The 10,000-nt window shown below is 35.8% G+C and overlaps 2 protein-coding genes across 4 annotated transcripts in view; one reads left to right on the top strand and one right to left on the bottom strand.

Moving 5' to 3' along the window:
• Positions 1-890: 890 nt before the first annotated feature.
• On the bottom strand, positions 891-3,544 carry LOC122246237 (uncharacterized). Its single transcript, XM_086535498.1, has 2 exons — positions 3,099-3,544; positions 891-2,555 (listed from the first exon to the last, which is right to left on the bottom strand). Exons 1-2 carry the CDS (start codon positions 3,493-3,495, stop codon positions 2,140-2,142), a joined length of 813 nt encoding a protein of 270 aa, XP_086391624.1. The 5' UTR covers positions 3,496-3,544; the 3' UTR covers positions 891-2,139.
• A 294-nt stretch (positions 3,545-3,838) lies between these two features.
• The window catches only part of Pif1 (Pif1 DNA helicase), an 11,429-nt gene continuing 5,267 nt past the window's right edge, over positions 3,839-10,000 (top strand). Inside the window, exons 1-10 of one of the 3 annotated variants that reach the window (XM_043004642.2) lie at positions 3,839-3,953; positions 5,407-5,561; positions 5,829-6,120; positions 6,238-6,345; positions 6,667-6,784; positions 7,060-7,194; positions 7,700-7,833; positions 8,150-8,391; positions 8,846-8,985; positions 9,623-9,817. In XM_043004642.2, coding sequence (XP_042860576.1) covers positions 5,416-5,561; positions 5,829-6,120; positions 6,238-6,345; positions 6,667-6,784; positions 7,060-7,194; positions 7,700-7,833; positions 8,150-8,391; positions 8,846-8,985; positions 9,623-9,817 — 1,510 coding nt within the window. In that variant the 5' untranslated portion in view covers positions 3,839-3,953; positions 5,407-5,415. Of the gene's footprint in view, positions 3,954-4,031; positions 4,127-5,406; positions 5,562-5,828; positions 6,121-6,237; positions 6,346-6,666; positions 6,785-7,059; positions 7,195-7,699; positions 7,834-8,149; positions 8,392-8,845; positions 8,986-9,622; positions 9,818-10,000 lie in introns of those variants that run through there. The other 2 variants (XM_043004643.2, XM_086535414.1) reach the window with 2 other exon arrangements.

The raw sequence follows: 10,000 nt of genomic DNA, 5'->3' as shown, positions 1-10,000 counted from the left end.
AATCCTACTAGTTTCTTCACTGAAATCCATTTTTTGAAAGTCATATCATCGCTGGTTAGCATAGTACCTAATAAAAGCAGTGCTATCTTCTATATGCCATTATATATCTCAAAAAAGTTAACACATTGGACTTAGTGTTACTACAATTTTGCCGTCCATTCTTCTTAAACTGATGTAGTTCTTCCGGCCAAGACAGGCGGATGTAGATACTGCAATTTTTATTCCCCATTATCCATAATATCAAAATGTAACAGCTGTAAATCACCGAGAAAATCCCATATTCTTATACAAATGACGGCGATCTCAGCATGAAGAATATTCATATTAGAAGAGAAAATGACAAAGACGAATTCCGAAATAAAATCGACAAGTTTAAGTATTTCTAAGTAATCAGTTTTCAGTTGGATGCAGTCATATAGGCTAGTTCTAAATATTGGTAATACTCCCTTATATCATTCACAGGTCGATGCCAGGTATATAGTTGTAGAGACGACTGGGGTTAGGTACAGGCTGCTTATCAGTATAATGTGATATAAAACCTTTTGGAAGGATATTTTACATAGACCACAAGAAACCCAACAGATAAATGAAGGACTGGAAACAACTTCATTCCTGGAAATGGGGTGAACCATAGTTACACGGTGGCAGTATAGCAGAACGTATGGTATGATGACGTGGCGGCAAGGTAGTATTGTGGCAGAGTGGGCAGTGGGGAGCGGAAGTGGTGTGTTGTGGCCCGGAAGTGGACGCTCGGGAGGTGCTGGTTGACCGACTCTACCTCGGACGCGCTGCCAGGTACCCGCTATTCTGTGTGCCGGACTTTGCGTCTACCTCCCTCTGACTCTCCTTCCCTGCGTCCGCCAGCCATCTTCACGTGATACTCGTTTTTTGTTTTTTGTTCTTTTTTTCTCCCTCTCCGTTTTCGTGTATTTCTCTTGCTAATTTTTCTAGTCTTCGTTTTGTTTAGGATTAATAGAATTGTAGGTGAGATTTGGTAAATAATCGGGCTTTCCGTCCCTCCGTCCACCTTCATTCCGCCTCGTTCGTTTTCTTGTTCATTCTTTCTCTCTCGATTTTCTTATGTTTCGCTCTCTAAATTGTTTATTCTTCATTTAACCAGCATTATCCTGAAATAATAGAAATCTCAACTAAGATTCGGAAAATAAGCACTGACATTATCCATCTTCTGAGTTCACATCATCATTGAACAACTTCCAATCTTAGGATATTTTACCTTTCCATCCAAGAAAAAATACAACGAAACATGAAGTTACGATCGAGTATCAGATGAGCTTTCGACCCAAGAGCCAGCAGCGCCTCGGTGGGTGGGGAGGGGAGGGGGGGGAGTCAATCAGTTCAGCCAGTAGTCGCGAGACGAGGCATCAAATCGTCATTACTTTAACGAGAGTTCAGATTATATTTCCGATTTTGTTACTCATGTGATAGTGAAATGCACAATGAATGTGTTTTAGAGATGACATATACTTAATTAATGTATTTTACATATTAAAATGATATACAACAATCCATGCATTAGTTCATTAGCTTTCCATGAGATAATAGAATGGATATGTCTTTTATAATACTGATTAGTAATAACTTCCTGCTCCCGAGTTTCAGCAATACTTTATTTTGAAAAATGCTGAAATTATAAGATACGTCTTACAGTAGCTGACCGTAGTCGAAAGAATTTACCAGGAGCGATTATATATAAAAAATAATAATAACATTCAAAGGAAATAATATTATGTGAAAACATCGCAACCAAAAAACAAATAAACAAAGTTACTCAATCACACGGGACACCAAATCTGGGCGAAAATTAACCGGGAAATGATAGCAATACAATTCGAGTCTCTTGACTAACATAATATTAAACATTTTTTTTTCACCGAACTAAAATTTATTCAACTTCAGTAATATACTTTTCATAAGAATGTTACTTTTTTTTAAAACCACAAGCCTAGTTATTTAGGATATGCAAAAAGTAAACCCATACCAACCATCGAGTAAATCTGAAACAGTAACACAAGGAGACAAATAACACGATATCCAGTATGTTATTTATTTACAGCCAGCTTATCGAGATGATGCCAACTTCTCTGAAAAAGTGCTGACTGTAAGAATCGTCACTTTTTTCTACGATAGATGATCTGTGCAACATTTTTGCTCGAGTACTGCAGGACTGCACGTGGCGTAGTGTGAGTTGCCCATCAGGTTGCCATTGCCTCTTGAGGATGGAGAAGCGGAGCCATTGCAATGCACACAGCTGGGTGGTTCATTTATTTTCACGGAATATCGGTGCAACGTTTCTAACCGACCTTCGAAGAGGATGTCATTAATAGCTTTCCTCGCAAATATTTGCTGATCCGGTCTCAAATTCCCGAATTCCTGAGCCCAACATCTTCCCAGCGTGTCGATGGCGTCTTCGCTCCGATGGAGATGACTACAAGCCGAGGGTAGAATGTTTTTTTCTTCGTTTTGTGCATCCCTTTTTTGCCTTTTGTTGGATGACTGCGACGGCTCTTCCTGTGAGGATTCTCCGCTGCTGTCAACTGGTTGATAACTCAGCTCCTGCAGAGAGGGGGAAATGCTATGAGAGCTGGGCGAGAATACTGTTTGTTATCCGGTAATAAGTAATCACAGTTCTGTATGGAGGTGGCATTTCCAGTCCCCGAGAAGTACAGTAGAGTATGATTCGGAATTTAAGGACTTATGGTAGTTATGAGATTTATGTAACCAATATATTTATGTGTATAAGCGTGAGAGACGGGATTAAAAATTGATGGGAGGGGTGGGTTGTCACTTTTAGTACACTATTTTAGATTGGGTTTGACAATATACCAATAGAGTTTTGAATGTTGACGCTTCGAGAACCCGGAACGGACAATAATCAAATTGTCAAATTACGACGTCTTATACTTAAACTTCAGAGTACCGGTAATCTATGCTGAAGTAATGATACTGCATGAATTACGTAATCTTAGTACTATGAAGTGTCATCATAAAATTGGATCAACACATGATGATCATTCAGTACAATGATAATGCTGATATTTCAATATTCTGTAAATTTGTAATGCAAATAATCTTATTACTTACCGGATTATATAAAGAACTATCAATCGTATTTTCATATATGTCTAAGCTTGGTAGAACCGCCTGACGTGTTTCTTGGTCCCGCAAGAATGTCATGTCTTCAAAATGCCACAAGGATGGAGTGTAAAGCTCGCCGGTTCCCGACTTCTCGCTGTTGATCACTTTCCTCAGTTCCCGGCGATAGTTGGAGCGAAGGGAATTAATTTTCTTCGTGACCATTTCCCTGTTAGCACCCGGTTCGATTTCTTTGAGCTTTTCCACCAACTCGGCATAGCATTCAGCTTTCAAAACTTTGTTCTTGTACGCGTCACTTTTGACTTTCCACAGTGCCGGCAATCCTTTATAGAGTTCGATGAATTCTCGCCAAAATGCTCGCGTATGACTGACACTCGCCATGGCTGCTCATGCAAGACTAGAAGATTGATTGTGCAATCATTAGCGCTCATCAGACATGATCGCGCAAGTGCGGTATTGAGCGAAAACTAATAAAAAACTAAATAGTTTGTGTGATTCTTAAAAGTATATGGTGAGAACTTACGTAAAACGCACGACAGATGCAAAAGGATATGTATGAAATGTTTGTGCAGTCATGATTGCTTTCCTGAGACGGCGTTCAAACTAATTGTTTTCCATTAACTTAAAATCACACTAAGGAAGTAACTTCATAAGAAAAATAAAAATTAATGAAATCATATGCATAAGTTGATAATAATGTTTTTTTTTCTAAATTCTTTCTTGGAGTACCGGCAATAAGAACCATCGCATCAGTCATCCTTTGAACATCAGCTGAGAAGCGGACATTTTTAAAAGTCGTTCGTCGTCTGGCATTTAAAAACGGACTTTTAAATATTCACGTAAGTCCGCAGAAAAAAGAAACTTTGACTAGCGAGTTTTCCAAGCCAGTCTTGAGTAGTATGTTCAGATAGAAAGGTGTAAAGAGTTGAGTTAGGATCTAATGACAGAGTAAATTTCCTTTTGTTTGTTATTTTGGGATTAGACTCTGACGCTTAGGTGCCTCAGGTCATAGGTCAGTGTGAATTCCTGCTGGATATCAATTATTCCTCAACTTCTACCAACTTCTGATGTATATTTATTGTGGAAAGGAAACATGTTTATTTGGTTTGATAGGTATTTCATTTATTTCAGCCCTCGGGAGGAATTTAGGGTTATTAAGAATGTATGTAATTTCCCTCGCATGTCATTTCTATGGTGGTACAGTGAAACGCGCCAAACCGTTGTTTCTAGATTCACAATTATCCGATAACTTGAGGTATGGGTATCTAATTGTTACGAAGGACATTAATCCCTTGACTATTACCAATTATTAGTTGTGATTGCTTCATCATAGACCTATCTGTTGAGTATTCCTTTTAATTTATGGGGAAGGATTAGTGTGGCTTAGTGAGTATGTGCTTTGTGTTTGATTTCTGGTATGGAATGGAAAGGGTCTGTTTTCCTCTTAATATTAGGGGCAGTGTAAGATTATAGGTATTATAGCCTGGGTTACTGATAATAGTATTTGAGTGTGGAATCAGACAACTTGTATTGGATCATATAATAGTGCCTTTGATTTTCAAAGCATGTTCGATAAGAGAGCCAATACTGTTGTCAATAGCCTTGTTTGAGTTAATAAACGTTTACATTTACACACCCATACCTCTGCTACTGATCTACGCGGCTCCCCTGTGAATCCACCAAAAGCCCCAATGCCTTCTCTGCTCCAACACATATCCACCTTGTAATTTCTCGCACAAAAGTTTTTTTTTATCCTTGGAATTTTGCTGTCAAATAAGGGACCCGCGCAAGGTGATTTGTGCTGGGGCTAAACTCATAGGCTGCAACAATCCCTTAACTCCGCTCTATTATTGTGTTCAACTAAAGATTGTAGGTCCCCTATACCATAGCAAGTTCCAAGTAAATTTGAGAAAAACATTCAGTTTTGAAAGCTACTATGTCTTGTAAACATTTTCTTTTTAGATAATTGCATATCAAATATTCTGCTTTCATGATCTATGACTAAAGGGCATTGCCCTTCTGACAAAAATATAATGATTGTTACCATTTTCCAGAAGTAGTGCAGTTTATATTTCTCTAAACAATAAATATATTATAAATTCAGTAGTATATTTTTGAGCTATGTTATTAATAGATATTACCGGTAGTAGCACGCTTGTGTGTGCGTTTGTTATTTTTTTATGTATTTATTATTTATCTATCTATCTATTTATATTTTTATTGTTGTCCTGCGTAATGTGTATTTATGATATATGAAGATGATATTTATATATGGATATCATTCTTTTGCAGACTGACAACATGAACACTCCAGACAAGGAACCAACAATACAAGCACCCATTTTACCTTGCACAGTAGTTGCAGAGACCCTTAATGCCAGTGGCACAGTGAAAAAATCTGTTACTTACAAACAGATAAAACTCATCTTGGGTCGAAATGAATTCAGGTAATTGCACAGACTTGTATCCTGTTCTATATTTAGTCCTGAATAACAGTAGGTTGTGGTTATGCCAAACTTGATTTTATTCTGTAAAAAAACATCCGTGATTCACTCTGTGGACGATTATTATTTGTAGCTGGTAACAAGATAAAGAAGGTAAATGTATTGCTTGCTAAGGATTTATTTATCCATTTATTCATATATTTATCACCCTTTTTCTATAAGTGATCTAATTACATATGTACATTTTTTAAAGATATGAAATTATTACAGGGACCTGATCCTGCGCCTAGATTCTCCCAAACACTCACTCAAATTTCCACTGAGGGACTTTGTACTACATAAACGATTCTTAAAGGAAGGAAAAGGCACCATCTGTCTAAAGGATGCTAATGTGAACTTAATGATAGCAAATGCCCCTCCAAATCAGCTGCTAGTCTTTATGAAGACACTGGCAGGAAAGCATGCAGTATCAGGCGTAAATGGAGGAGTGGTGAATGCAAGAAAACGCCTTCTGTCAACCGTTCCTAAAAGTTTTGAGGAAATCAGTCCTCTTACTTTTAATGTGAGTACACACTTATTCAGCCACAAGACTTTATCATATAGGTGATGCTTTTTGTCTATCTTGTTTACCACATCAGAAGGAAAATGGGATGTAAAATTGCTCATTTCTCTCTTCTAGGAATATGAAACAGTTAGAAAAAATGGAGGCAAAATGCCGCTGAAAGAGAGAGCTTCAAATGTACCAGATGCTTCCCCTGTTTCTAGTAAACGAAAAAGAGATTCAAAGGTAATTTCACACTTGTCTCATCTTTGAAGTTTTTATTGCTAGTTAACTCCTTAGTGTGCATAGATGATTGTTTTTTGTTTTAGTCTTTTGCATTTGTTATGTCTACAAACACATGACATTACTCTCTATACATTTAAACCTAAGATGTATGTCTTGAAATTATGAAGTATTAAGTGAAACTAAAGATGAAATAGTTTATGATTTTTGTGCTAGATTTGGTATCCAAAATTGATTTATAGTTCTAAAATATTGTAAACTTTTATGAAATTTACATGTTTTGGATTAGTTGGGTGATTTATCCATTCTTTTTTGTTTTTACAGGACACTTCAGGATCTACGACTCCAAAGGTTCCACGTTTTCTTAACCCTCTAGTCCTTACATCCGAACAGAAACGTGTGTTGCAGGTTGTGCAGTCTGGACTAAATGTATTTTTTACGGGTAAGAATCGGTTTGTATATGTGCTTTGACTTTCTTAAATAACTGATTTTTTTTTGTGTGTGTGTAAGTGTATATGTAAATGTAAATGTAATCTCATGTATTCTTCATGTGTATGTTGTAATATATGTAAATTCCAGGAATCCTTCCTTACATGTTAATTTAGACATTGCTTTACATTATGCTATAGGGAAACATGAATGAATGACAGTTTACCTTTCTTTTATCATTTATGGGGCAAAAATTATTCTGTTTTTCTTCTTACTTGCTTCTGCCAGGGAGTGCTGGTACTGGGAAAAGCTTTTTGCTGAAGCGTATTGTTGGTGCTCTTCCTCCTGATGTTACTTTTGTGACTGCAAGTACGGGTGTTGCAGCCTGTCAGATTGGGGGGACCACATTACATGCATTTGCTGGTGAGAACTATAACATCTTGTGTAGGCTCAAAAAGTTTTTTTAAATGTGTAATGTTTTCAAGATAATTAGAGATAAAAGCACTTATATTTGAAAAAAAGTATTTGTTCTCTCCTAATTTTTTGTTAATAGTATATTTGTCAATAACTTTAATAAAAACTTTAATGATAACTTTAAATAACTTTAATGGTGACTGCAAAATATAGTAGTACCTTCCAAACAGAAATGAAAGAATCAGAAGCATTACTATGATATAATTATGTCATGACCTAGTACTCCATTCAGTTACTTTATAAATTTCAGAATTATGTAATATACAGAAAAGTTTGTTTCTACATATTTACATGTTATGTTTATTGTTATAAAGTGCAAGTTTGTTTGTTTTTTTTGTTAAGAATACATGTTGCTTGGCTTGTAAATGGCTCTCTATTGCTGTACATAGAATATGTAAATGATTTATAAACAGAAGAATATGCTAGTTGCTTCAGATTTATGATATATTTACAGGCATTGGCAGTGGCAAAGCTTCTGTTGAACAGTGCATCCAGTTGGCATCAAGAAAGGTGATAGCTCAGCAATGGAGGAAATGTAAACATCTTGTTGTTGATGAAGTGTCAATGGTTGATGGTGATTTTTTCACAGTGAGTATGCCATGCACAAGCACTTGTATACACACACTGAGACACCTGCCCATATAATGAAACATGTTCACCTATACTCATGTTAAGACACTCTCAAAGGCATCTATATGTAAATTACAATTTTATGTAGTGTGGAAATGAAGAGCTAATTGGACATCTAATGAAAACCACTGATCCGCCTTTATAAATATAAGGTGCAACAGCTATACCTAATTAAAAAGAAGCAGATTGTAGATATTGTAAGCACATATGGATGTATCATTATACCTTGGATTATATTCTAAAAGAGTAGGCCTAAAACCTTTCCTTTTCTCAGAAACTGGAAGCAGTAGGGAGAGCAGTAAGAGGAAACGACAAGCCTTTTGGTGGAATTCAGTTGATCTTCTGTGGAGATTTCTTGCAACTTCCTCCGGTCACGAGGCCAGGGGAAAAGCGTGTCTTCTGCTTCCAGACACCTGCTTGGGATAGCTGCATTAACCTGAACATGGAGTTAACAGATGTACGCAGACAAGATGACCAAGAATTCATTGATATACTGCAGGCTATTCGACTGGGGAGGTAAGATTAGATTCACCATTTACTTTATGTATTCTATAGCAATCTGATTAATATCTATTTAGTGGAGAGAGCTTTACTTACTTCACTTTGCTTTGGTTATTTGTGATGGAGGTAATTAGATTTTTTAGGCAACTTTTTCATTTCAAGTATCTTTAGCTGTATGACGTTACAGGACAAGTTCTTCCAATTATCTACTAAACATAATTTTTATGATGACTTTATTATTACCTTGAATGCTGTGTTTTATATGTATTTAGTATTCATTTATATTCAACTTTCGGATATATATAAATATGTGTATATATGTATATATATATATATATGTATATATATATATATATATATATATATATATATATATATATATATATATATATATATATTTATAAATATATATTTATAAATAAAATGCCTCACTTTAAACATAAAGAAACAAGACCACATATTTTTGCAGGTGTAATGAAGAAATGGTGGAGCGCTTAAAACAGACAGAGAGGAACATTGTTGAAAGGGATGGTATTAAGGCTACAAGGCTGTGCACTCATCGTGAAGATGTAAATCATATTAATCAAGAACATCTTAAAAAATTATCAGGTATAAAATTAATACATTTCTATTAAGATGTCTGCATTCCTGTATACTATGTGCATATATTTACATTTCTTTATGATAACAAATGTAACTAAGTGGTGCAAAATATGAAAGAAATTTTGGGATTTTATGATGATAATGGTAGTAATGCTGATGGGAAATATTTCAAAAGTTATTAAATTAGTTATTACTGATGATACAATGAGTATCATTCAATTATTATTTATAATATCATAGACGGAGTAGGTAGCAATTAAACCATTCATACTGGGGCTTATATTTACCTAATGCCACTTCTGCCAGCTAAATAACAACCACACAGTGAATAAGCGTGAGATCTCGATGCGATGCTGCAGTGTCAAATCTCTTTATACCTGCCAGATTCAACAGGATGGTATTATTTTCATAAGTGAAGAAAAATGTATTTATACAAATGGAACTCCTATGAGTATATTCATAGATAACGATGTAAAATGCACGTTTTGAGGAAGAGATTGTGTAGTTATTGGAGATCATCCAGTGGGCACAAAATATTCCCGTGACATGATATGAAGTGACCCGTCCCTTATGGGTTAAGAGGGACATTTGTGAGAAGTCCAAGATTTGACATTTCATGATTTTATTTTTGAAATTGTTACAGGTGACTCTCAGGTCTTCCAGGCTGTTGACAGTGACCCTGGTCTATCATCCTTACTTGATTCTCAAACTCCAGTTGTAGCCAAGTTGACCCTAAAAGTTGGTGCTCAAGTTATGTTAATGAAGAATCTTGATGTCGGCCAGGGTCTGGTCAATGGTGCAAGAGGCGTTGTTACAAGCTTCAAGATGGGGAAAGAAGGTGAGTCATTTCTTTATTTTAACTTATAGTGTTTGTTTTGATTTTATTTTTTATTAATTGTCCTTATTATTGATTATTACTGATACTGTTAAACATTATTAACCCATTGCAGACGGAGATAAATTTGCTTGCCCAGCCTCCAGGATAGGTTTTATTTTAGAGAAAGACTGCTTGAATATATAT

Source organism: Penaeus japonicus, unplaced genomic scaffold (assembly GCF_977035675.1).
Source record: "Penaeus japonicus unplaced genomic scaffold, GWHDUDI00000001_assembly GWHDUDI00000001, whole genome shotgun sequence".
Lineage (NCBI taxonomy): Eukaryota > Metazoa > Arthropoda > Malacostraca > Decapoda > Penaeidae > Penaeus > Penaeus japonicus.
The sequence above is the reverse complement of the archived record's forward strand: the minus strand, read 5'-3'. Positions and strand labels throughout refer to the sequence as shown.